Source organism: Anguilla anguilla, chromosome 6 (genome assembly GCF_013347855.1).
Source record: "Anguilla anguilla isolate fAngAng1 chromosome 6, fAngAng1.pri, whole genome shotgun sequence".
Taxonomy (NCBI): Eukaryota; Metazoa; Chordata; class Actinopteri; order Anguilliformes; family Anguillidae; genus Anguilla; species Anguilla anguilla.
Genome location: NC_049206.1, coordinates 23930202 through 23957005, shown reverse-complemented (window position 1 = coordinate 23957005; position 26804 = coordinate 23930202). Strand labels below are relative to the sequence as shown.

The window sequence follows — 26804 nt, the reverse complement described above, 5'->3', positions numbered from 1 at the left end:
TGATTTCCTCACTCTATTGATTTCAGTGTTTAAAAAAGGCTGTTGTGAGAGTGCAAGTAAAAATGAGTGAATGAATGAGTGACTACTTTCACTCATAATTCCTTTAAGCACAAACTGACATCCAGACAGAAGAGGAAAATAGCTGCAAATAACAGTGGCTGTCTGTAACTCAGCTGTCCTGCTTTTAGATGCAGCCATGAGAAGTGTGTCCATGTAGCATGGAGCTATCGCCCTTTGTTCATATGTTCTGAGTAGCCCCATGAGGTACAGACAACCAGAGGGGTCTGCGGGGGCGACATAGCTCATGAGGTAAGAGCGGTTGTCTGGCAGTTGTCTTGCCGGTTCGATCCCCGCCCTGGGTGTGTCAAAGTGTCCCTGAGCAAGACACCGAACCCCTAACTGTGAATGAGAGGCATCAATTGTAAAGCGCTATATAAATGCAGTCCATTTACCATTTGCTTCAAAAGAGAGGCACTGGCGTAGTCATTGCAGCCTTCTTTGTTTCTTTCACCAAGCATTTCACTGAATTACTGCAACAGGAAAACAAATGAAATGTTTTCCTTTTGAATTTTTTGCCTTTCTTTTGCAACCAGTCATGGAATTTAATTAATATCCCAGCATTGCACCTGCAGTGTACCACACTTGTCTGTGCAAGGCCTCATTGAACGTTTAAAACTTTGTGATTCCTTTTCTCCTCATACTCTTCGTTCCTCTCCTTCTTTGCTTCCTGGCCCTTATATGAAGTAGCCTAACCACACACTCAAGTACCTCAGCTACAGAATCAAAAAGAAGAATTAGATAACCCCCTGATAATTTGTAATACTTTTGGGCTGCAAAAAAAATTCTAGGTTATTAATTGCTTTGTATATTTCACAAAATGAATTAATTAATTTTATAAAATAATTTGAGGAGTTAGAGAAACTTGGACCTTAGATGTTAGAAAATCAATGTGTGTGGGGACTATTAACTTTAATTACAGTGATCCAGTGAGCTAAAATGTTGGCAGATTTTAACACCCTATTACATGTATTTTCCATTTTGTTGGAAGCTAGCACATTCTAGTGTTTCATAGTATAAATGTGTAATGGGTTATGTCAGAAAGTAAAGCTTTAGGTTTTAGCTTTCAATGAAGTGAACGTTCAAGCTTGGTTTTCAAAATTCTCCTACAGGGATGGATTGATCCTCAGACTGAAGTCTCTGAACACAATGCATCAAGAAGCTACTGTTGTGTCTCCACTTCCCCTATTACACAATCACAGAGATTGCTAACCAATAGAAGGTCTCCTTTTGTTATTTTAAGCAGACGTCGAGACAATTTATTACTGTCGACCAAAAAAAAGGGTTGGTACCTGCCCTACCCCCCAACTCAATTTAAAGATATTATTACATTTAAAGGCATTTAAACAAAAAATACCAGGAAAATGAATATGTTTACTTAATGGTATTAGTTCAGCCAGCAAGGAAAATTTTAATGAGAGGCACACACATGCAGCCAGAGGAATGCAAAACAAAATCAAGGACAGCCAAACTCACTGCCTACAGTGGTATGCTAATACTGCAACTCGGTTTAATACTAGTTCTCTTTTTTGAGTAAAGCAAAACTATTTTGGGTCTGTGTGGTGGTTGGGGGGTGCAATCTTAGTGTGCTCTTTTGCAATGGTATAGTATGTGACTCGTTCAGTATAGAAGTATAGAACCTTCCCTGCATATGCAAGCCTCATTAGCCAAGCTTAAAACATTCAGGCTGTATCAATTCCCTGAAGCACACTTCACTCAAGTTCTCACACCACCACATGGGATAGTTAAGCCTCATAGTATCACAAAGTGTCTGTGGGTGACATCATTGGCAACATATTTGATGCTGCGTTTTTACGTAGCAGCAGAACAGTATGTTACACCCTTATGTGTCCACCTTAATCACAAGGTTTCATTCCCCATGGTCTACTTCCACTTTATCATGGCTTTTATCAGAGTCCACCACTACCTGGAAGAAGGTCATCTCATGCTGCATTGTGGTTTGTTATTGACTGAGTCATTTCCTACCCTTTCATACTGAAAGTTGAAGTAGCATAACCGAGTGTTCGTTTTTGTTGGCCCTGCAGTCTGGCCACAAGAATGCCATTTCATTTCAGGTCAGTGATTTTATATGTCAAGGCAATTGTATCTACAGGAGCATGCTCATTTATGAAATACATATTTCTTAAAGGATCACTGAGTACTGGCATATATTGCTTGGTATGATTTTTAGTTAAACACAAGACGGGGTTGCTTTTTTAAATCTAAAGTTTAACTGAAAACTCTACGGATAGTGAATTTTTCCCACACACATCCTCTGAAGTTGATGATACAGAAAATTAAGGCACAGAGAATGTACAGCTTCCTTGTCTAATCTACTGTAAAGTTGTTTTTGTTTGCTACTGCTATCACATAATTACATTGTCACAATATTAGAAAAACATGATATCACAGGTCCTTGTTTAAAGGTTAGAAGTTGATACTGGTTTCTTAACACTGGATTTGAGCTGTTGTTTGAAGAGGTCATTGAAACCGAGGACATTCGTCATAGAGCACTTTGAAAGGAATGTTACACCGTAACTAGATAGAGACAGATGGTACTAACAAGAGACTTGCTTCCAGTCTATCATCGTACCGCGTTCAATCTGATAAGTCTGGCATGTACCTATATTTTTATTAAAATGTAAAGATAATGTATTATTTGTAACATTTTTACTTTGCTTTAATAAACATCTCCAAACGAGATGTTTATGTTCCAGCAGCATTGCCAATGGGTCCACCTGACACTTTGTACATTGTTCTGCTGTTAAATGTTTTAGGATATGTTAGCAATCTGACAGAATTATGAGAACACGCATTTTTTGGAACAGAAATATATGTGTGATTTTCAGTAGTCTTTGAGACTTCTTTTTTCATGGAGACTTACTATAAATTAATAGCGCATAGCAATGCATCAAGTACTAGGAACAATGTTAATGTTTATCTCTTGTGAATTCTGATTATCCTGGCCCTTTTGTGATTGTTAAAACAAACGATTCTGGGTGTCTGGATGTCTGAATATTTTTGTTGAACATATCCAAGCAAATTGAGTTTCATGGATTATGCTTTAGTCAAAGCTGGATAAAGCTGACCTGGTATTCAGTGAAAGGGTCACTAGTGTGAAAAGATGCAAATTTGAGTGGGTCAGATTTTCTTTGACATCATATGTAGTTCACTCAATATCCTAAATGTAAACTTTTGTGTGTGTGTGTGTGTGTGTGTGTGTGAGAGAGAGAGAGAGAGAGAGAGAGAGAGAGAGAGAGATTCTGACAGGTCTTTATAGCACAAAAATATGATACAGAAAGCTGTTCTTTCTTTCCTGTATTCATAGTTTTGGTACATTGGAAACTATTACATTCTGAGCTGTTGTTTGATTGGTGTTGGTCATTTGTGAGTATGTAATGTAATATTCCATTGAACACTCCTCAGTCTCAGCTATTACAACACATAACCATGTTTAATTTCAATCTGCCTGAGACATCCTGTTCTAATCATTGCAATAGGCATGTCACGTTCTAGGAATCTCAGTGTGGGCAATTAGGCATGAGATTGAAGTATTACGTTAAATGTTTATGTATCCAGCTCTTGTTAGACTCAACCCTTCAACCTCAGTGTTTGAAGGATAATGACATAATGGCCACTGTGCAGTGTGGCAGTGTTGTGGTGTATACGAATCGAAAAGGATAATATGATTAGCTGAAACGTTGGATCGCATTCTGGCGATAAGAACATATTCACATTGTGGTTCCGTTAACAAGCAAGGTGCTGGCATAGATATCCGGTCTGAAGAACTGTGGTCGTGTGTCTGGAAGCCAAAGGCTTCAAAAGAATGCTGGCTTTGCCCTGGAACACTCGCTGGTAAACAGCCGGCTGTAATCAAACCCACCTGGACGGAGCAGCTGAACAAAAACAGCACAGCTTGAGCAAGCATAGCTTTCCTCACCCTCGGATCCCCCTCCTCTTTCTCTTTTGTCTCTCCCATTCCCTCTGTTTTTGCCCCACGCTCTACTTTAGCACGATATGACACCACCTCTTGTTGCACCCTGTACTTTTCCGGGTGAATTAAGTTGTCGATCCTTGTCATTAGTCTCTGATGCTTTATGGGAACAAAGGGAATTCTTCCCGGCTACCAAAGAATGTGATGTTTAAGATTTCTACTTATCTGCAGACAACTAATTCTGTCTGAGACATCCTGTCATGTTTTCCACATTCTTGCCTTTTCCCTGTGGAGCTCTGGAGAAAACATTGTTGTGGATGAACCAATAAAGTGACCTTATTCACAGAACCTTTGCCAGTAAATAGGCTCATAGGTTTCCAAACTTTAGGCAAGTTTCAAATTAAATGTAAGACACAACTTAGAAATAGATGTGAGAAATGCTGGCTGTAGAAGGACCTCTTTCGTGAAATAATGGAATGTGTTTGTGTCTGTTTTAGGCATTGTGTTTAGATCTGTTAGAGGCATTGCCTCTGTCTGACCTTCCTAGATGGTAGGTCGGTGTAAACCCGTAAAAATTTGGAAGTTGGTCATTCTGAAAACAGCCAGCATGTTGGTTGGCTTGTGTGTGGGGGTTTCTTGCTTTACGGTCTCAAGGGAGAGTGAGCTGGCTTTGTTATTGTTTTAACTGTTGTGATGGCTGTGCAAGCCGTATTTGGTTCCACGTGAAGCTGAAGAATCATTTTTGTGCCGAGGAAACAGCTTATGTATACAAATGTGAAAATAATGACTTCAGACATTATTTAGATAGTAGTATTTAGACAATGGTGAAACATTTTTTTTCTTTCCAGTACAAAAGCACAGGAACAATGTGGAAACATAGGTGTTTAGATTGGCTTGGAATTTTTTCATCATCAAAATCAATAAAATCAAATTGTGAGAGGAAGGTGATTTTGTCCAGTTGCCTTTTCTATTTGTGACAGTTTGTCACTATTTGCACAACCTGATATGTGATGATTCACCGTGCTTCAGGGATGTATCCACGGTAATGGCACAGGTCTCAAGGCAAGATGGACATATCTTAAAATCCTGGGCTAAATGTTGATAAATTGATAAACAAGACTGTCCTAAACCATATGAGCCTTCGTGGTCAAGTATAAAAGTTTGAGGGTGGGGGGGGGGGGGGGGGATTTGTTTTGGAATTAAACAAATTTAGCCAAGAAAAGAGAAATGATTTAGCAATTTTTTAAATCTCATCTTGGCACACTTACTGGAGTGTTAGTCATTCAATGACACAAATTTAATCCCCGTGCTGTAAAACACAATAGATCTGTCAAGTCATCAAATGATCTGGTTATCTAATTGAGCTTGATGAAGTTGTTTTTGCCCCTAAGACAGGAGTAACCACACCAGCAAGCCCAGTTTTACACATGCTGTTTTATGAGCTTTTGAGAGATGGAACAGCTTGCCACAATGCAAACACACACATTATGGGGTGTATCTTACAGAGACCTGGCAAGTAAAATTGGCTCCATATTCTGGTCAATTCTTGTTACTTTGTGCTATTTAATGGTATAATTTCACCGTGGGTGTCGACGTTCTCGAATTTTGGTCTTTAGGCTAACAATTACCTAAAATCAACTAACATTTTTCTCTGGTATTACTGTTTTGTTAATAAATGTAAGACAAGGACGGGGGAAGCTTTTAAAAACAGTGCCTCAGTGGCTGCCTGTGGTGCTTTTGGACGTGCTTTCGGATTGTAAACACCATCATGTTCCCAGGCAGCTGTAGTCAGGGCTAAACACGACTGAGTGAACACATTCGTTGACACAGCTGGGACCAGGCTGTTAACGGAGCAGCTACCCATGCATGCCAGTAGTGTTGTGTCGTTCGCGAACGATTCGTTCAAAAGAACGAATCTTTTGGGTGAACAAAGTGTACTGAATGAACACATTCGTTGACACAGCTGGGACCAGGCTGTTAACGGAGCAGCTACCCATGCATGCCAGTAGTGTTGTGTCGTTCGCGAACGATTCGTTCAAAAGAACGAATCTTTTGGGTGAACGAAGTGTACTGAATCACTTCGTGAAACGATTCGTTCGCGAACGTGAACTGGTAGTTCACTGACTGACTATCGTTCGCAGTTCAGTGATTCGTTCATGAGAAAACGATAGCCTATATCTACTTAGCCAACGTATATCAGCACTTTCTCTTTCAAGCAGCCGTTAGAACAAGTCACGGTAAAGAAATCAGCATCTAGGGCTAAAACAACACATTTTGGGAAATTTAGTAAAATAAAATGGCCATATCAAACACATTCTTTCAAACTAAATTGTTTAGAATCAAATAGGAAACAAAATTTAATTAAAAATATGGAAAGAATGTGCTTGGTTCTTTGGCTATTAAATATTCTGTGGGAAAATGCTCTGTCTATAGCCTACTTTTTAAACTGGAAAACTATATTCAATTAAAATAAAATAATGTGCTAATATATGAACCGCGGTTCGCCTGTTTTCATTTTCGGTAGGCTACTAACCGTCAGCTGTTTTCGGTACGATTTTTCGGTACACTCGAACGCCCCCTCAGCTCCACAAGTGCTGCAACTCCCCCCCCCCCCCCCCCCCCCCCCCCCCCCAGACGCTTTCCCCGGTGCAGCCGCCGCGGTCGCGCTCGTTTCCTCTTGTCTCAGACGGACGCACGGAGTGGTGTGAAGGAGCGTCGGGAGGGGGGACTAATAATGGATTTCCTCCTTCTTACCCTCTGGTCCCTGATTGGCTCATCTGGCGTCTTATGTGCGCTGAGCCTTGAGAAGTTATGCCAGGGAGCAGACGATTGCTGTCGGAGGAGCTCGGAGGCTGGAAAAAGTGAGAAATGGTGCTTTCTGCAGAAGCACTGCTTGTGCCAGGGCTGGCGCGCGTTCGAAAACTCCAGGAGGAGTGAGGAATGGAAATGGTCACAAACGAAAACTCAGATCCTATCGGCTATATCTGGCATTCATACTTCTCATAGGAAAATTACTTTCTTTATGAAAGACCAGTCACTGGTAAGTGCGACTTTTCTTATGTGTGTGTGTTTGTGTGTGTGTGTGTGTGTTTGTTTGTGTCTGTCTGACTGTCTTTCAATGCGTGCGTGCGTGTGTATGTTTACTGGCAAATGCAGCTACGTTTTGACATGTTTAGCAAGAACAGGGGAATGATTTTTTTTATAGAAAGAGAGAAAAAATAACGGCAGTGTGTTGAAGCCCAGTTGCATTTTTATAGCTCAGGTCAGCATGTTCTCTGGACTGATCTGTATGTCTGTTTTCTGTAGTTCTTTAATAAGTAATCTAATACTCTAATACTGACACAGCCTAATATAACCATATTAAACTCATAAAATAGAACACTACAATTCTCATTTTTGTTAGTAACCAGTGACATTCTCTTATAGAAATCTGTTAGGGGGAGGAATTACAGTTGCATCAAGGCACCAATGAACTCATGTTTTTAATGTTCAAGCAAAAGCATCAAAATTAACCATGTGCTTCTCTCTTGTTACGTGTACGTACAGGTAAAAGTTTTCAGTGCTTCTAAAGTGCTTCTATGACTTTTCCTACGCATCTGTAGAGTGGGGATGTAGGCTGTGAGTGCAGTGGTAGGCAATGAGAGGTTTTACCATGGAAATGGAGCAAAGTTTGCCAACATTGTGATCCTGCCACCAAACAAAAACCCTGTTGTTACATATTGCCCTTAAATTCTCATAATCCTCCTTAACATGATATGCTTGTTTAATTCCAGGTCGGTAAACCTGTAAGCCTGTACACCACGGGATCATAAATAGGTCCTGCATGAATCAACGTTATGTCCTTGTGATTAAAAAGCAAATTTACCTCACATCTACACGCTTGCCACAGAATATGGTTATTTGCTCTCACATCATTGATTTTTCCAAGTTAAAACCAATGGAATCTTTGCACAAAAATGGAGAACGCTATGCAAGCATATGTTTGCTCCTAAGATGTAGTCGTATGTGTGTGCTGTATCTACTGATATGTTTCCTGTTAACAGGGCTATTATTCAGATATCACAGAGGAGAGGTATATGGAAGACCTAGTTCAGATGCACTCAGCTCACAGAAGTGAAACACCTGATCTCTTGTTCATAAAATAGAAATAGACCAGTCGGTCACCAAGCATTTTTTTCAGCATTTCTTGGAATTTATTTTGATTTGTATACTTTTATTCAAGTGGGAGCTTGTTAAAGCAGTAAGATGTAGGATCAAACACATGACTAGATTATTTAGGGTTTGCAAGGGCCGGCAGTGTGGAATATTTATAGCCCTGTGCTTGTAACCAGGGGGGCTGCGAGTTCAAATCTCAGGCACTGTGCCGCTGACACTGGTTCTCTGCCGGCACTGCTTCAGTTCTGCTTCAAGCTGTTTAAAAAAGGAATACTTTAAATGGAAAACATGTAAGTCACTGTAAAACTGAAATCTGCATCACAAATGAATTACATGCTCAGTGTAGAATAATGGCAGGGATTTACCAGTTTTATGCTTGAATGAGTTTCTTTATCTGAAGGCCTCCATCTTATCAAAATGAAGTAGAAAATTCTGTTTACATTCCAGTTCTATTCGGGCACTGCACTGTCGGAGCAGCACAGAGGATAGAATAAAGAGCTTACTAAAGAGGCTGTTCTTAGAGGTAAATGGCGCCTTCTGTCTTGTTCGCGAGATTAAAGAGGGGCGTAAGGGTGCATATCGCGTAATGAGCACGAGGTGAGAGACCATCTTTTGAGGTCTGCTGGGAACAAAGCACCCCCTGTGTGTTTGTCTGGTCCTAATGTGTGTAGTCCTCCCGCTCAACTCACCATGTGTTGCAAACATGATGTTTCCTTAAGGCATTTGCAGCTCTGGAATGTACACTTTTGCACGGCACAAAATCACCTCTCGTTCCATTGTTCCATAATGGCTCTCATCTCATCTTTCAGTGGCCCTATGAAAGTCCAGGTGTCAGACAGATTCGCAAATTGATTTCACAGAATTTTTTTACGTGCAGTAAATTAAAGGTACAGGTGCTACTTCTACTAAATGATTGCCCTGTATTGTTATTTTTATGATTATATGAGTATAAGTAGTGGTTTTACTGCTATCATTTTTTTTTTGGGAATATAATTTATGCTTTTTTATTGATTATGATTTTATTTTTCGAATTGTATTGAATTTAGGATTCAGTACAATTCATCAAGTCTTAATGGTTTTTTAAATTTATTTCTGAGGCATCTTTAGCCCCCTAGATTCAAAGAGCATTAGTGCAATGAACTGTTGCAGGGAAACATTCCTTTCTGCGGTGGATATAGGTGGGATATCAGAAATAAATAAATTCCGAATGTTTGCCCCAGTAAAAGTTGACAGGTCCAGACATCTGTGGTTGTTTATGGGAATTGCCGTGGTTCGCGTCTGGCTTTGATGGACGGAACGGGCAGAAAGAAGGGTCTGTAGGCCCCATGTGTTCTCTCCATGTGAGCCTCTGACGCTAAAGCTTTAGCCTTTAAATCTTTCTGTGTGCTGGCCTTTATGTGCCATACTTAGCTTGGTTGTTGTGCGTCTCCTTAATGAAATGTAGCCTGTGTTAATACTCTGCTTTATGCCAAACGTGACAGAGGCGTTTTTGTCCGCCTGGAACTCCTGTACACAGACACAGCTTGATTCGGGGGCAACATAATCCATTACAGCAATGAATAATGGGAAGAATAAAGGGCCCTGGTAGAGCGACCCTTGATTTTAAAGACCGGGCTCCATGAAAGGGGTTTTGTTTGGGCGGCGATTAGCCCAAAATGAAGTCTCGCTGAAAGGCCACAGACTCAACATACTCTCCATTTACTGCTAAAAGCCAGGCTCTGCCAAACTCTTTCTCTCTCTCCTCCTCCCCGGTGACCGGACAACCGCGGCGTCGGGGGGGGCGAGGCCACGGTCGAGCTGTATGGTCGCATGGAAAATGTGTGTCTCATAGCAACCTTCCTCCTCCCCCCATGCCGGGTGTTGGAATTTATGATGGAGCCTGCTTTTCACAGGCATTAGTTCAGTGGACCCTCCTCTGCCCCAGCGCGAGACGCACGGGGGCTTCGACCTGCTGATTTGCTGAGCATCCTTTGACTGACTGGGCCTCGCACTTATGTTTCTCACTCTCTCTTTATTTAGATGAGATAATGCAACAGGAGGTCAGGCCCCTTTTGGCGATCAACATCATCGAGCAGCTCCACCGGCAGTTTGCCCTACTCACTGGTGAGCAGGTCTTTTAAATGATGTCTTCATAGCTTTGTTTTAGTACTGCGCGCTGTATTAACCTGGATTCAATCAACATTTGTCTATAACCTATTGCTCATTATTAAATGCTCCAATGTTTACCTCACAACCACAGTATGGCTAATTTTGGTGATTGCTGAACATGCCACATTAAAAAGAAAGAAAAATACATGCATTTACCTGTAAGGCACATTTTGATGGAATGTAGGCTAATGTGTGATCAAATTTCAATTTAAGTGTAGCTAATAGTTTAATGTGGGTAGTATTCTGATCATTTCTGTTTTTCACCATAAACACCGACTTCCAGAAATTGCGGATAACCTTGCTGAATGAATACTTTAAGAGTATTTTCAAAAAGAGATGTTTAAAATTGTCCTCAAGGAGCCAGACTTTCGACTTAATTATCTGTTCAGTCCTAAAGCACCATGCTCGTCCTTTGCGCTGATTTGCCGATTTAAACAAGCAGCCCTTCTTTCGTTTGTTAAAATTAGACGGCATTAACAGTTGGGCAGTGTCAGACATGAACAAAAAGTATCTGTGAAGGCAGTGTGATAAATGTCACATCTGCCCATTGGTACAATTCAGTGACAGAGCACAGTGTGGTTAGATTGAGATAGACTTCTCAATTTTGACAACTAATTTTCGTAAATATTCTAGTGCCCCCTGATAATTTTTTCCTGTACATTGCAATGGTTTGGTATGCCACATCACAAGTTATTATTCTGTATTTTCTGTACATTCTTCTCTTAACAATGAGCCATATTTCAGTTCCCTTTGTCTGTGCTGTGAGCCCCGTACAGACAGTCTCCTCACCCACGGGGTAAAATTGAAAACTACTATAACATCAAAGAATTTGTTTTAAACAGTCAAATTGTAGATCCCACTTAATTGAATAAAGAGAACCTAATTTGCATAGCAAAATAATGTTTATAATAAAATACAACAGATGTGGATTCAATGGAAGACTAATTAGGAAAGTTTTAATAAGGGTTTGCCCAAACACGAGTATTGTCTTACATTTTCAAGTCTTTTTTGTTGGTATTCACTCAATCTGCCTGGTTCACTGCTTATGACTATGCTGAGGATACAGCTGGATCACTGCTGCTGTAGCTTCCTTTGTCTGACATAAAATGTCTGTCCATGTGGCTGAATGATGTCCTTGATACTGAGGGAACACATGGTTTTGGTCAGTCTTCCAGGACATCTCGCTGGCAAAGATTTGCTGTTTTCAGTTACTTATCAATATCTTGACCTCAGGCTTTTTTACAGTCTTTCATTGCAGTGAGGAGCTGTTTTAAAATGTGATTTCCAGCCTACAAGATGGTCTCTCGTAATGTGAGGTTCATCTTAAGGGGCAAAGCCTGGCTTATTCCTGGGGCTTGGAATCTGTACTGCTCATCAACAGGAAGAGTTGCAGAGATAGAGCTAGAACTACTGAACAGGTTTATTTTCTTGCATTGTTTACTTGCGTGATTTGGTTTTTCAGTTATTGCCTAAACGTCAAACTAATATTAAAATATTGCAAATGCATGTCAAGCTGGGAAGAAACTTTAGTGTGAAAATGTGTCTTTGAATGATGTTAAGTTTAACAGTTTAATGATTGTGGTATTGAGAATCTCATGTGTCATATGTACAGAGAGTCTCTGTGGGTAGTTATGACTGCAGTTATGGGACTACTTTGTATGGGGCTACTGCTGAACAATTAAAAAAAAATTCTGAACAATTACTGTTCGCCGTAAGATGATGGTTTCCATGCTTTTAAACTTAATCTGTGAAGTACGTATCTTACTAGCTTGTATAATGATTATACCTAGCAGTTAAAGTGTGAGTGTTCTTGTATGTTTGTAATAATACTAAATAACTACATTCAAATACTTAGCACTTGCTTTGCACAGTTTTGTTGTAGGAATGATTAACCAGTCACAAAATATCTGTCCATTTGCCTGTCTGCTGCATGTTAGTCCCACTTGTACCCACTTCTGTTTTTAAATTACCATAAGGGCTGAAACAAGAGTGTGGTCAGTTTCCTTATCCTTTAAAATACTTCAGTACTTGTTCATAGCTTATTTGAAAATGGCTTCTCTGAACAAGACTCTATTTAATCTGTACACTAGGGTGGAGGGAGATGCCACTACTTGTATCTGTATCTGTATTTGTTCAACCAAAAAAATCATTAAAAAATAACTGGTAGTGGGCATGGCTATAAGTGTGTGGCTTTGAACCCAAAGCTGTATAAAATGCCCAAAATCCCTACTTTTTACCATTATAATCACTGGCAGTGCTATTGCTGAGATATTAAAGCATTAAAGTCATAGTTTTACAATGACATCTATAATAATGCAGTTGAACAACCGGTAATTTGTTTTTTAAAGCTGTGTTTAATAAACAGTGAACTATATGTTGCATAGCCATAGCAGGCTTTTATAACGCGGAGGTAAACAAAGTCAAGTCAAGTTTCGAACATAGGAAAATGTTTTTATAAATCAACGCATTGTTACTCATCCTTACTCTGAACTGCAGAGTACAAACTACATGAACTCCACCACCACCCCTACCTGAGGGACACTGAAGTCAATTATAAACCTAAAAAAATGTCTCTCTACATGCGTGTGTGTGTCTTATTGAGAAAAGATCCGAAGAATATTGGCACTGACTTTCGTAGCACCACATTGCATATCTGACCTGTTGAATGGGTACCAGCCCAAACGTGACCTCAGGTCTTCTGGTGATAGTCTGCTATGCATTCCATAAGTAAATTACAAAAGAAGCAGAGAAACCTTTTTTATTTCTGTGCTCCCCACACTATGGAATAGCTTACCCAGACAGATCAAAAAGGTGCCAAATGTAGCACTGTTTTCTGAAAACACTTCTTTAGGAAGGCTTTTTATTGACTGTATCTTATTTTAGTTTTTACTTTTACTAGTTGCTTTAATTTGTCTTTTAATATGTGAAATATACTGACTTGTATTTCATAGTGCTTTTATTGCAGTTGTGTTTTATTCTATTTTATTGTTTAATATACCCTGTTTTTTCCCCTATTGTGATGCACTTCTGCCTCTTGTTTTATGAAAGGTGCAATATTATTATTATTATTATTATTATTATTATTGTTGTTTATATCATCATCCCATCTGATCAATCAGTGTAGCTTTCTTCAAATCTGCGCCTTGTTGACTGACATCTATCAGGCCAGTCTACAGAAAACCTTGATGTGTCCCCAAAGAGGCCTTAGTCCCACTGCCCGTGAGTCAGTGACACCAACCTTTTCTGTTGTGTAGGCATTAGCACACGCTGGCTCCCCTGTGTGGCCACAAGACCTATAAACAATGAGTGTAGCTGTCCTCACAGTTTAGGGCTGACAATATGCATGTTTCTGCTGAGACAGTGGCGAACAGGGTGAAAATGACCATTAAGGCAGAGCCAGATGCTGAAGTGGCAAGTCCTGCCGTGTGTTTCTTCCACCTGTGAACTCAGCCAGCTGATTTCGCTAATTAGTTCTACCTCCCTGCTGAAGAGTTGTGCTAATTATCAAATCCAGGTGATTGTAACAAAATACTGGGGTGGATTTTTACTTTCCTGGACCTGGCTTTACCACCACTGGCCTGATGATGCTTTTGTGTTGGTGGGTTATGACTTGATTTTTCCTGGGTCAGGCCAACGAATTGCTCCCCTGTGTTCAGCTGGACTGTCTTGCCAGGGCAGAATTTTCTTTCTGTGGTTCCCCCATATGCTGAGTGACAGTGTACTTGATTTAGTCCACCCGCCAGAATGTTGTTGTATCAGATTGTGTTATTCTCTTTACAAAAGGGCCACATTCCTTCCTTTTGGGTTGTTCTTTGTTCACCTGGCTCAATATTCAACAGCTAGCCAAAATCACATAGTAGGAAAGTTGTGTTATGTTTTGGTGTATATATGAACATGGGAATATATGAATACATTTTGCAGTCATGGTGAACGTGCTCTTGTAAAATGCTAGAGCTAGTTCAGGATGGTGGCAAATTTAGGGATGTCCAGTTCAGTCTTGGCAGGAGGATAAATCACATGGTGAACATGCTGGGGATTTGTTTCATTATCACATCAGCTGCTTTGTTCTCTTTTTTTTACCAGTGTGTTAACACCACAGGCAAATTTTCCTTGTCTGATATACAGTTGAGGCCAAAAGTTTACGTACACCTAGGCTAAAGATATTCAAACTCAGTTTTTCACAACTCTGCACATTTCATGTTACCATACTTTTCTTTTGGCTAGTCAATTAGGGCATCTACTTTGTTCACATCAGAGGTAATTTTAAAACAATACAGTATAAGCTCTGAGTTACAAACATCAGAGATATGGATTGACCGTTCAAATTGAATTCAGTATGAAATCCAAAATTTTAAAACGTTATGTTATACCCAATCAATATCTAGCTTTAATATGTTTCAGTCTGCTATATTAGTTCATGTACATAAAATGTTTCAGTCCACCATTGTATTAAATGATGTAAAAAAAAAATTTCTGGTTATATATTTTTGAAATTAATATGATACGAAGTGAGTGTGCATGTATGATTATTTCTGTCAGTATAACCATGCACCTGTTTTTTGAAATGTCATCCCCATTAAGGCAATTTATGTGGATACACCAACCTGATTTAACCGCCTTTTTGCATTGTCAGCCATTCTCAGCCATAATAAGCTTCAAAGTGCTCAGCCAGCATAGCCTGGAGATACAGTAAGACCAGCAGGAACTGGGTGTCTGTGTGTGTGTGTGTGTGTCAGAGAGGGTGTCCATACCCCTGCCCCCTCCGTCTTTTTCACCAGTTAAAATATGTGGCTTTCCTTTAGTAAGTAGTCTGGGCAACTTCGAAGGAAGTAGTTGGTAACAGTTGGAAGTAGGCATCTGAGTCCTGCGTTTAGGTTTGCTGTTTTACATTTCATCTCTGATTCTTTTGGACTTTTCTGCTGTCTTTTGGTTTTTGCACCTTGGATTACTTTGGGACAAAAGCTGTGGTTTGGTATCTTCTCTTGTTCATTTCTTGTGTGACTGCTGACTGCAATTGTTCTAAGGTTGTTGAACCTCGCCTTTAGATTAGATGTCAGTATTTGTTGTAACTTAGTAAATTTCTTTATTTTCACCTGGTTGAGAGTTGTACATTTTGATAAAGGTTGATCCAAAAAGTTTGCTATGCCTATCAATGAATTTGGCGAATTGATTGCGACTTCATATCTTTGATAATAATTACCAAATTAAATCAAATAAAAATATTTTACATGTTGGGTAAGTGAGATGTTTTAACTGTTGATGCACTTGTGTTCGGGATTCAGAGTGCTGGATGTCAATGAGAGTGTACTTAAAACTGCTGGGTTCGGACAATTTCAGTATACATATTTCAATTAATCCTCACCTTGCTGACAGAATGTTGTATGTTTTAAACTTGTTCAAACATATAGGGTTTGTGCTTAAATCCTGCATGGGTTTTATGTCAAGTCAACTGTACATAAATAAAAGGCCATACCAGTGCTTTACAATACCATTACAAATTGCAGTGACGTTATCTAGCTGTGCATCACCACCTACTGGTTGTGCTGTGGAATTAACAAGGACCAAGCAAACAGAAGCTCAGATATATGTCAGGAACTCCTTCCAGAAATTATCCATAACAGAATTCCTGTTGTAAAATGAATTCTCGCCCATATTCCCAAGAAATAATTTTAATTTTCTAACTGCGTACCATGGACATTTGTCTCTTGTTTCATGTGTTTTGTCCTGGACTGAGGTTATAGTCAACTAGGAACACGTCAACATTTGTCATTGGATTTGATAATGAAAAACGAAGGTTAGTTTTCAGCCTCTGACAAACACAATACAGCGAGTGGGGCAATAACCAAACATTTCTTGTTAAAATGTTTTTCTCAAGAAAGAAGAAGTTAATGGCAGAATTTATTTTGAAGTCAGCGTTCATGGCAAAGGTTGTTTGAAACCAGGCCTTAGTGTTAAAAAACAAGATGGCCCGATTGCTTGTTAAAGATAGAGTGGTGACACAGTTACATTACAATACATTACAGGCATTTAGCAGACGCTCTTATCCAGAGCGACGTACAACAAGTGCATCAGTTCAAAGTGCAGAGGTGCAGAAAAAACACACTAGAGTGAAGTAAAGATCGTAGTGCCAGAAGTGACCACATAGATCAGGACTCCAACCCTGTAGGGTAACCTGTTCAGCAAATAAATAAAACAATCCTGCCAAGTACAAAACTAGCACTACAATCACATTTACCCAATCAGAATCAAACAAAACAATCCTGCCATATACAAAACTAACAATATTGCATTAGCCTAACTAGGTACATTGAGCTAAACTAGAGGCTAGGGAGGGGTGGGGAGAGGTGCAGCCTGAAGAGATAAGTCTTTAGTCTGCACTTGAAGGTAGTCAGATTCTCTGCTGTTCTGACTGCCACGGGAAGGTCATTCCACCAGCGAGGGGCCAGGACAGACAGCAGACGCGAAAGGGAAGTACAGACACGAAGAGGGGGAGGTGCCAAGCGTCCAGAGGTGGCAGAACGGAGAGGTCTGGCTGGTGTGATCAGAAGAAGGAACAACCGTGGTGTGGTTTATTTTCTGTGGTCTTGTAGGAGGAAGAGGAAAAGATGGTGACCCCATAATCACACTCCCAGAGTTCTCTGGCTTTGGTAACATCTCAGAAGAGGATTTCCTCAATGTTATCACGTACCTGACCAGTGTTCCCAGGTAGGGCCCCACTATTTCTTTACTAAGCACACCAAGGCTTATCTCAGCTTAGAAGAAAGATCCAGTTTACCTCAGAATTTCCATGCGTAATGAGTGGTTAAGTTGTGTTTGGCACTGGTGACCGTGCCTAACTCTCTGTCATTCAGCTGATCACAATGACAAAGGGATTTTCACTGTTTGTATATATATATTTCCGATTGTGAATACCTGTCCCTCCAGGTAGACTCTTCCATTTAAACTGTCAAAGGTGTGCTGAGCAACTACCTGAAAAGAGACCACATGGACATTACTTGTAAAAGCTGGCTTCTGCCCAGGAATAACAAGGAACATGGTATATGTGGGCATTATGGTCTGGATTTAAGACTTGAACCTTGTCACTTGGGCACAACAAACAGTTAAAAAATTCAAATAAAATGGTGATGTGTAAATATTTAGGGAAAAAAAGAATTGAAACCAAATGTTGGTATGTCTCATTTTCAGTTCTTCTGTGTTAAAGGGAGAGACATTTGTGTGTGTGCGTGTGTCCGTGTGTACGTGTGTTTGTGTGTGAGAGTCTCTTGTTTTGGCATGAGGGTAACCGCAGCAGCACCATAGAGACACCAACCTGCATTTTTTCATGGCCAGGCAAGCATTTATGGAGGGTCATTTAAGGGCTGGCCTGTGATAGTGTGCCATGCAGTCAGTGTGCTCTTCAGGCTCTTCAGGGAGAAGTTATGTGGCTGAAATCGCTGCTGTGTGCCTAGAGGAGGTGCAAGAGTGTACTTTACCTTTTGAAATTATTTTCTTATATAAATGGTAGTTCATAGCCTTGCAGTGTTAGTAAGAGTGTCTATTATTATTATTATTATTTATATGGGCAGCTAATTATTAGAACAAATGCTGAAAACCATTGTTGATCTCCTTTAAAATGATGGCATACAGGTTTGAACATTGGTTGGGGCGAGGCTGTGAAGTAACTGAGGCAGGATACTCAAACTGAAAAAACATATTTAAATATTTTCATTTGAGTGGTCCTTTAAAAAATTCAGATCTGCGATCACTACTGAATGAACTGAAAAAAGTGTAATGCAATAGAAAAAACATAACTGTACAAAACATCCTATTTAAATGTCATAATTACTATGGCATGAAGTCACTTTCCTGTATGATGTCTAGCCTTACCAGAATTAGCTGCTGATTTTGGTAGCAAGGTGCAAAGTCAATTAAAGGGAAGATAAAAGCGAAGAGTAGAACTGCTTGTACATAACACGCTTGCAGTGTACTGAGAGTACACTCGGTGAATTTCCTTCTCGTGTGCGCCTGTGCCTTATTTGCAGTCAGGAAGCGGCGAGCGTCGGGTTCATTGTAATCATCGACCGCCGCAGGGACAAATGGAGCTCTGTGAAGTCATCTCTGGCCAGAGTCGCGGTACGTGCCTTTAGCGTGCCTAATGCCTGCACATTTGACAGTGTCTCAAATTAAATGCTCCTAAACATGCAATTTACATCAGGGGGAGTAAATATAGGTTTGCATATTGCCTGTTATGGTTAGCATATTAATAGTTAGCGTGCTACCATAGAGCCATATGGTTGACCGAGTGACACCTGTGCTAGCCATGTGGTTTGTTCTAGTTTGACTTCCCCTTGGGGAAACTGGCTTGCATTACTGCTGCCTGGAGTTAATCAGCATCCTGCTTAGCTGTGAGTTCAGTTCTCATGCAGAGTTTGCGTTTTTCGGCCTGCAGGGGGCGTTCCAGGGAAACCTGCTGCAGGTCCTGGTGCTGCGGCCTTCCCGATTCCTCCAGAGGGCTATCGCTGACATCGGCATCCGACTGCACCGGGACGACTTCAAGATGAAGGTATTGTCATTTGGGTAACAAATGAAGCAGTCGATATAAATTCATGTTTTTGTATGTCATATAATAATCGGCATGCATGGGATGGTAGAAATTCCATATTTGTATCCGTATTTGAAAATCAATACATGTTCACCTTTCTTCAGTTTTAAAATCTTGTGCTGATTGTTGAGAGCATCTTGCCTTTCTTGAAATAGGAAGACAGATTTATGATACATTTAATGTAGTAAAGGTCTCAATTCAACATGGCTAAACATACAGTGACAGGAAACCAATATATATTTAATTGGCCAATATAGGGGAAAACTGTCTTGGCTCACTACAAACAGGAACATCAGCTTAACGGGCAAAATGGAAACTGTACTCACGTTTCGCAAGCCTCTCTAATTCATCCTCTCAGTTTGTCTCAGGGGAAATTACGACACCTATACGTGCAGTCCTCGCAGAAAATTTCTCAATCTGCTGTCGTATCGGTTCCCGTTTTTCCTTCTTCCCTCTCTCCCAGGTTGTCATGCTGAACTCACTTTCCGACCTCCACGGATACGTCGATAAGGCCCAGCTAACGCACGACTTCGGCGGAACCTTGGAGTACTGCCACAGCCGGTGGATCAACCATCGAACGGTGAGCTGGGGCAGCGGTTCCCCAACTTTCAAGCTCTTCTGCGGATGACTGGGAATTTTCAGTGAAACCGATTTCTAACAGAAACACAACAATATAGCCGGCCGTTTTTTTTTTCTCTCTGAACATTGATGAAAATGTTGTTGAAAATGAAATATTGTTAATAAAATATTAAGGTCTCTTTCACGGCTGTCAGTAATCTGGAGTAACATTGGTACTGGTATATAAAGAATGAAACAATTAAGGCTACTTTGCTTTCGCTATTAGTTTCATGTGATATGTCCATCTATAAATCATATATTTATATGAATTTGTTTATTTGGGGTCAAATTAGATCCTTCTTCAATTCTGACCCCAATAGGCCCTACCTTCAAAATGTTAAGCTTGGTAAAGTCTTATTTTGTGACGCAAGCTAAATTTTAGTTTTTGGCTTATTTTGTTTTAGGGAACCTGAGTATGCACAAAACAAATAAAATAAATACATTTTAATTCTTTTTTCATTTATTTAATGAAATAAGTTTTCAGACGCCCATATCGCCAGTGTGTGTGTGACGGAGAAATAAGTCACAGTCACAGCCTATTTATGCATTTTGGGAAATTGAGTTTTCGCGCGGTTCTCAGGGAGGAGGATACACAATGATTGTTTAGTTAATTATTATGCTTGTAGCGTTTAGAAACTGTGTTTGCCGGTTTGTACTATTGTTTATTTCCATGTTCTGCATAGGCATGATGAAATGAATGCATTTATCGCCATTATTGCATTAATGGATTGTTTTGGTAATGGTATGGTCTGAGGAGGGGAAGAGCCTATTTAAGCTCCTCAGTCAGTTCACTCGAGTGAGGCTGTGGGTGAAAGAGCACCTAGCTGAGAGCCTAGTACTGAGAAAAGACCACGTAAGGACCAATTGCCTTATGTTTATTGATTTTTGATTTCTTTTGTAAATATTTGGCACTTTATTAGTTTGTACAGCACTATTAATAAATTTCATCTCCTTTCACCCTATTTCTGTTGTTGGTCTCCGGTTTGTTGCTCGGAATCCTCAAAGTGTTTCACGGCACTGTTATGCTGCTTCTGACCTCATATCCTGTTTGGTAGACCTGGTTAGCGTGTGGAAATTATTCTGTTTATAAACTTCCGTCATCTGTCCTACTGATACCTCTGTAGGCCATTGAGAGCTTTGTGGTGACAATGAGGTCTACAGCTCAGATACTGCAAAACTTCACCGCTGATCTAGCCGACATCCAGCTCCCCGATGATGCCCGGCACACCAAGGACCTACTGGCCACCCACACTGAGAAGTACAAAAGGGTGAAGGTGCGTAAAAGACCACGGCCAAATTAAAACGCCATCAGACATTCCCAGCGTAATTGTGGAGCAGTAATCCTGTCCTCTAACAAACATTTCACAATATATTTTCAGTACAGTCTGTTTGAATCCCTTAGCTTTTCCGATTTCACTCAGGGTCTTGTTCCTATTTTTAGCATATTTATTTCAGCAAAACCTCTAACTTCGAAATAGAGATTTCCTTGGTTTTTATTTGAATTTAGATCAGGATCATTGAAGTATTTCCATATTTCTTCAGCTCTAGCCATAGACACCCAAACATGCAAATGAGATGGTAATTAGGACTGAAAAAATATGCCAAGATTTTCACAAGATAAGTGCAAAATTGCCATTGGGATGCTGAGGGCAGAATTGTGAATGTTCTGGGTCTCCAGACCTCCAAAACAAAATAATAATTAAAAATACATTTTTAAGTGTGGAATCCATCCTTTTATTTCCTTTTTCAACTACTGGGTTTGTGAATGACAATGAGAATGTCTGTTTCACCAATATTAATATTAATCCTATCACAACTGACAACTTCAGTGAGCAGTCCAGTCCCGCGATATCGAATGAACCTAAATGAAATAAAACATTGAGATTGCTGACTAAATTTTATATATATATTCATTTAGTTTTTTTTTAAAGGAACCAAAAGGGACACCTCAGCACATTATCGATGGCGGCCAAACAAACAGTCGTCTCCTACGCATTTCTCATTGTTAGGTATATACCTCATACAATGTAAAATGTGGAAATAAAGTCAATGATGATTCAGGTAAAACAAAGATATATAACACTATGTCCAGTCTACATACAAAGTTATTCATACAAACGGCAACCACCACCACTCCTAGCGTATACTGATTTTTGGCTGGACCGCAACAGCGAGGCCAGCCCTACAAACACAAATGTCTGTGACTGAGTGACTAAGTGATGAAGTTACACCATTGGTCGGCTGAGTTACGAAGTTACACCATTGGTTGGCCGGATGAAGTGTGTTAGGTCCAGCCATATACTAGGTTTTAACCTGGTCTTGTTCAATAGGAGATTCTCTTCTACTCACTGACTGGCTATGCAAAAAGTTCTGATGGTGGGCTCTGTTTATATTCCGATTTGAAACACTTACTTTCATTAGTCCAACTTTCCACTGTTTCTTGTATCAGCAATTTCACTCTGCAAATATGGGTAGATCTATCAAGCGGGCATGTTTGTCTAGCAGGCTGATAGTGAAGATCTAGAGGCATCCAAGGGGAGGCTACCACAACTTCTGAGTGAGCGCTACAGAGACGGTTTCTGTACTATAATTAACTGAGCATAGGCTACTGAGGGCTGACTGGCTATAGACATGGTGCAGGGAAGCAATGAACACATTCTTTGATCTTACTGTATCAGTAGACACATTCTATGTTTTTTTTTTTTTGATTCAGGTATAAAGTAATATGTGACTCTGAATATGTTTATATTTATATTTTGTTTTTATTAAACAATAAAGCAGTGAGCCAGATGCGTGATGGTTCAGATGTTATTAGAATTAGCTGCAGATCACAGTCGTTTGCATGACACAAACAGAATACTATGTGAAAGTTCTTTGACGTCCTCCAGTGTTTCATTTCTGTGTATTTGTTGAGGAACTGGACTAAAGAAAATGTTTCCACATCAAATCCTAGGTGTGGGAGTTTGTTTTACCCTTTAGCAAGACATTTTAACAAAACATTTCTTCAGTCAACATAGCTATTGTAGAAATACATAAACTGTAAAAAAGAAAATAATAAAAATCTAGTTTTTTTTTATTTTCCAAAAAGAAAAGATAATAATGCATAATGAAATAATGTAGAAATTTTATAGTGTGTTGCTTGAAATCTGATGTTTGGTTTATATTTTGCCATAGTGATGCTCTGGCTTATTCTCACATATGCACATTTACACATTTATTCTTACAGGATGAACTTAATCTTGCAATGAAACAAGGAACTACTCTCCTTTCCTCTATCAAAGAACCTGCCACCAAAAACACAAGCTGTAAGCTTAATCCTGACGAGGAAGAGAATATAGCCACAGTTGAGAGGTTTGCCACCTATTTTTTTTAACCTATTCTAACACTGTTAATTTTATTGTAGTGTGAGATGTTGATGAGATTATGGTAGCTCCACAGTACAGTGTACAACATGTCACTGTTCTTTCTTGAAAAAAGTCATGCATAATTCTTTGCATCTGATTCAGGTTTCTGGTGCAGTTGGAGGAGACAGGTACCACATTTGAAGAGTTGTGGTTAAAAAACCGCTTGAAACTAGAGCAGTGCCTGCAGCTGATGAACTTTGAGCGAGACTGTAGAGAAGTAAGCTATACTTTCATACAGTATGCAAATGGTGTGTATCCTGACTTGAATGAAACTGAATGAATGAAATTGATACGTTAGATTCCCTGATGATGAAATGTAATCCATAGGTAAAGACTGGAGAAAGATAGCAACATGCCCCTTGGTCTTGAAATAGCTGATTGGTCGCTTTCTCCCGCAGGTGAAAACTTCATTGGACGGTCTAATGAGGGCACAGGCAGCCTTTTTGGACTGTGGCAGCTCTGCCAGTCAAGCTGAGCAGCTGTTACATGAACTGAAGGCCCTTGATGAGAAAGCTCAGGTTAGTTCCATATTACATTAGAATGTATAGAAAACACAACTACATTCTGCCACAAGAGAACTTCCACTGAGATATTATTATTATTATTATTATTATTACAGCACACATGTAAAAATATTGGATATAGGAATAACTAATGATAATCCATATGGTCACTTCATACCCATTCAAATGCTGTTTACATTACATTACATTACATTTATTTGGAAGTTGCATTTATTCAAAGCGAGGTACCGTAAGTGCCTACCGAAGGTCATTGGAACAGCTACAGAACACAGGTCCAGTAAGGTACAATACTCATTTTGTTACAGTTATTCATAGCCATGAACACATTAAGTCAGGCACATCAAGATAATGATACAAGTGCAATTTCAGTGCTGGATGGAGATACAAGTCTAACATGAAAGTGCTACAGGAACAAATTTGGATTCAAGTAATAAATAAATGTAATTGTTTTATTTTTGCTGTTGTGGCTGTGTCACTCCAATTTTTATCCGGGCTGCAAAAATGGTCCGGGTGACGCAATGACATTCTAAAACAGCTGTTATATATATATATATATATATATATATATATATATATATATAGCATTGTGACATAGTTAACGTTTCGTTACAGCGTCCGTTTCTGTTGTGATAAAGATTCCAAGATAACTCTGTTTTTCTCTGGTTTAACAGGTTATTTTCCAGCCTGAAATGCAATCATATTAATAAACGTAATAATAATAAACACCCCGAAGTGAAGCGCAACATTACCTACTGATCATACATACGATCACTGTGAGGTTTCCATAGAGGATTTCAGCTGCATACTCCCGTATTAGCTACTGAAAATACTGCAGAGGTGGCTAGTGCATACTGACGTATGAGTGCTGTGTGCGTTGTGTTGATGGTAGCGTAGCGCTGGCTAGCACTAGAAGCTAGCTAATTGTTAAATAGTCTACTTAGCTACACCACAATATCACTATACCACTATATATAGTGGTGTAGATTTCAGGGGACGCAGTCACCCTCAATATTTAGTCCTCCCCCCAATAAAAACATGAAAGAAGCATTTCCACCATAAATCGATGCAGAAAAGGCACAAATTGGCGCATAAAAACTCAACAGAATGCAGGAAAGTAAGTGTTTGATGGTCAAAATTTCCCCCGGAAGCCCACACCTAGCAACTCCGCTCTGTGTGTGTGTGTGTGGTGGGGGGGGGGGGGGGGGGGTTGTGTGTGGGTCGCTCTTTTTTTAGGTTACAGCAACAGCCCCTAAAATGTCAGTGCACGTCCCTGCCACACAATGTGTTTTAAAGTATCTCTCCCTTGCAGTAAATGAGCTATTAAAAAGCTTTATCATTTGAAATTTATGTATCCTGTTACTTAGCCCACCCAGTGTCCTGTGCCCTCACGTAAAAAGGTTTTGGTAAACAAAATCTCATGTTTTAGCACAGCAGCTAAGATAAAGTTTATTTGTGCTGGTGAGAAAGGTTGCCTTCTGCTTGAATCATACTCATGTCTCAAGTAATAAAATACAACTGGCCCCGGAAACAAACTCAATATTTTATTCCAGTATACAGAGAGCCTCACACTACAATACAGATTCAGATAGTTGTCAGAGGTGACAGTTTCTTCAGCTCTTTTACATCATTTCAGAAGGACCCGATGATTTTGATATGACATTCATTCATTGCCAAAGGAATAATTCTCTGTCCCAGTCTGTGAGGCTTGCCTCTCAAGCGTATGTCAAACTTGACGGGGAGGCAGTCTCCCTGTTGTACCAACCTACTTTTTCACCAGTGTAGACATTTATAAACCTATACATGCTGAGATGGGCAAAATGACATCAAAATATATTTTCATATTAAATACAAAGTACACCAACAGTAAATAGTAAATATATGACAATACTAAATACTAAAACTATCAAAATGAAAGGGAGAACTTCATATACAGTATAAATTACTAAAAAGTATTTGAGATGGGTATCTGAAATACTGCCCAATTCCAATGCGCACAGAGTGCTGCTAATCCCCATCCATTCATCCCTAGCAGCCAGGCTCCTGGCACCAGTTTGACATGTGGAGCGCATTCCACACGAGAACCACACAGCAACAGGGACATGCGCCGCTGCAAACGCCTGCAAATACCTCTCATCTCAGACCCATTCATCACAGAGGAACGCGCAGCGACGCCTGGCACGGAAACAAATTCACACACACACACACACACACACAAACATTCGGCCCTGAGACACAGAGGATCGATGAAATAATCCGTGCTTAAATAAAGAGGGTGAATAGAACTGTTAAAGAACAATGGCTCAAACTGATTTTTCTGAGGAAATTTCACCGTTGAAGTTCAGTTTCGTGGTGATATGCAGTAGTTACGCACCGTGTAACCAATGCAGTGGAAAAAAAGGCATAATAATGAAATATGATGACCAATAAATAAATAAATAAATAAATAAATATCTTCTAATAAACCACGTTTGTAGGTGCAGTTAGTGCGGTGTCTGGATTCAAGTGTTCCTGTTTCACAGTGTTGTGGCATTCGGATATAAACTGTTCATGAATCCGGTGGTACGTGCTCTGATGCAAGGGGACCCCTTGCCAGATGGAAGAAGTGTAAATAGTCCATTGCAAGTGTGAGTGTAGTCATTAATAATTTTACGAGCTTTCCCTGGGCACCGTTTGGGGTAAAGGTCCACAATGGGTGGGAGATCAAGTCCAATGATGGATTTGGCTGTCTGACAGTAATAACGCGCCTTAGTGCTTTCTGGTCCTGGGGCACATGGCTGCCATACCAGGCTGCGCTACAACCTGACAGCGCACTCAATTGTGCATCTGTCGACGTTAGGATCTGGGGGTGGGTGGGTATGCCGAATCTTCTCAACCTTATCCGGAAATACAGACGCTGATGAACTTTCTTGGTAATGCTTTCTTGGTGTTATGGGACCCGGTGATGTGGACACCGAGGAAGCTCTACAGCTGATCTATTGACGGTGATTAGCTAGTGCTCTTATCTCTCGTCTCCTGAAGTCAAACAAAGGACAATAAATGAGTGTTAGCAAGTGAAAGTGGGCTAGCGTCTAAAGGCAGAACTAAGAGAGGCAAAGCGGTTTGAAGGTTGAGTACAGGGTGCTTTCAAATCTTTTGTCTTTCACTATTCTTACTTCTATTTGTGTCCTTTGACTGAACTGACTATGTATAGAATCGATACATAGTGTAATCTACGTCACTGCCTCTTCTCGCTTGCTGCTGTGCCCACATGTAGAAAGTACAGAACGCCGCACTACCAGGGATGTGTTTACACAGTTGGACATCCAAGTTATTCATTGTTAATTCCTGCCATCTACACAAATTTCAGAGCCAAAATGACTCATTTTTTTGTGGTTTGATTCAGA

General features: G+C 40.0%; 1 protein-coding gene across 4 annotated transcripts in view; it reads left to right on the top strand.

Annotated features, from left to right (window-relative positions):
• The window catches only part of LOC118229675 (guanine nucleotide exchange factor DBS-like), an 85017-nt gene that overhangs the window by 5166 nt on the left and 53047 nt on the right, over window positions 1–26804 (top strand). The window contains exons 1-10 of one of the 4 annotated variants that reach the window (XM_035421875.1): window positions 2063–2132; window positions 10166–10249; window positions 16885–16999; window positions 18316–18406; window positions 18723–18836; window positions 19339–19455; window positions 20618–20767; window positions 22720–22844; window positions 23000–23114; window positions 23296–23415. In XM_035421875.1, the coding sequence (XP_035277766.1) occupies window positions 10174–10249; window positions 16885–16999; window positions 18316–18406; window positions 18723–18836; window positions 19339–19455; window positions 20618–20767; window positions 22720–22844; window positions 23000–23114; window positions 23296–23415 (1023 nt within the window). In that variant the 5' untranslated portion in view covers window positions 2063–2132; window positions 10166–10173. Of the gene's footprint in view, window positions 1–2062; window positions 2133–2380; window positions 2664–6680; window positions 7032–10165; window positions 10250–16884; window positions 17000–18315; window positions 18407–18722; window positions 18837–19338; window positions 19456–20617; window positions 20768–22719; window positions 22845–22999; window positions 23115–23295; window positions 23416–26804 lie in introns of those variants that run through there. The other 3 variants (XM_035421874.1, XM_035421873.1, XM_035421872.1) reach the window with 3 other exon arrangements.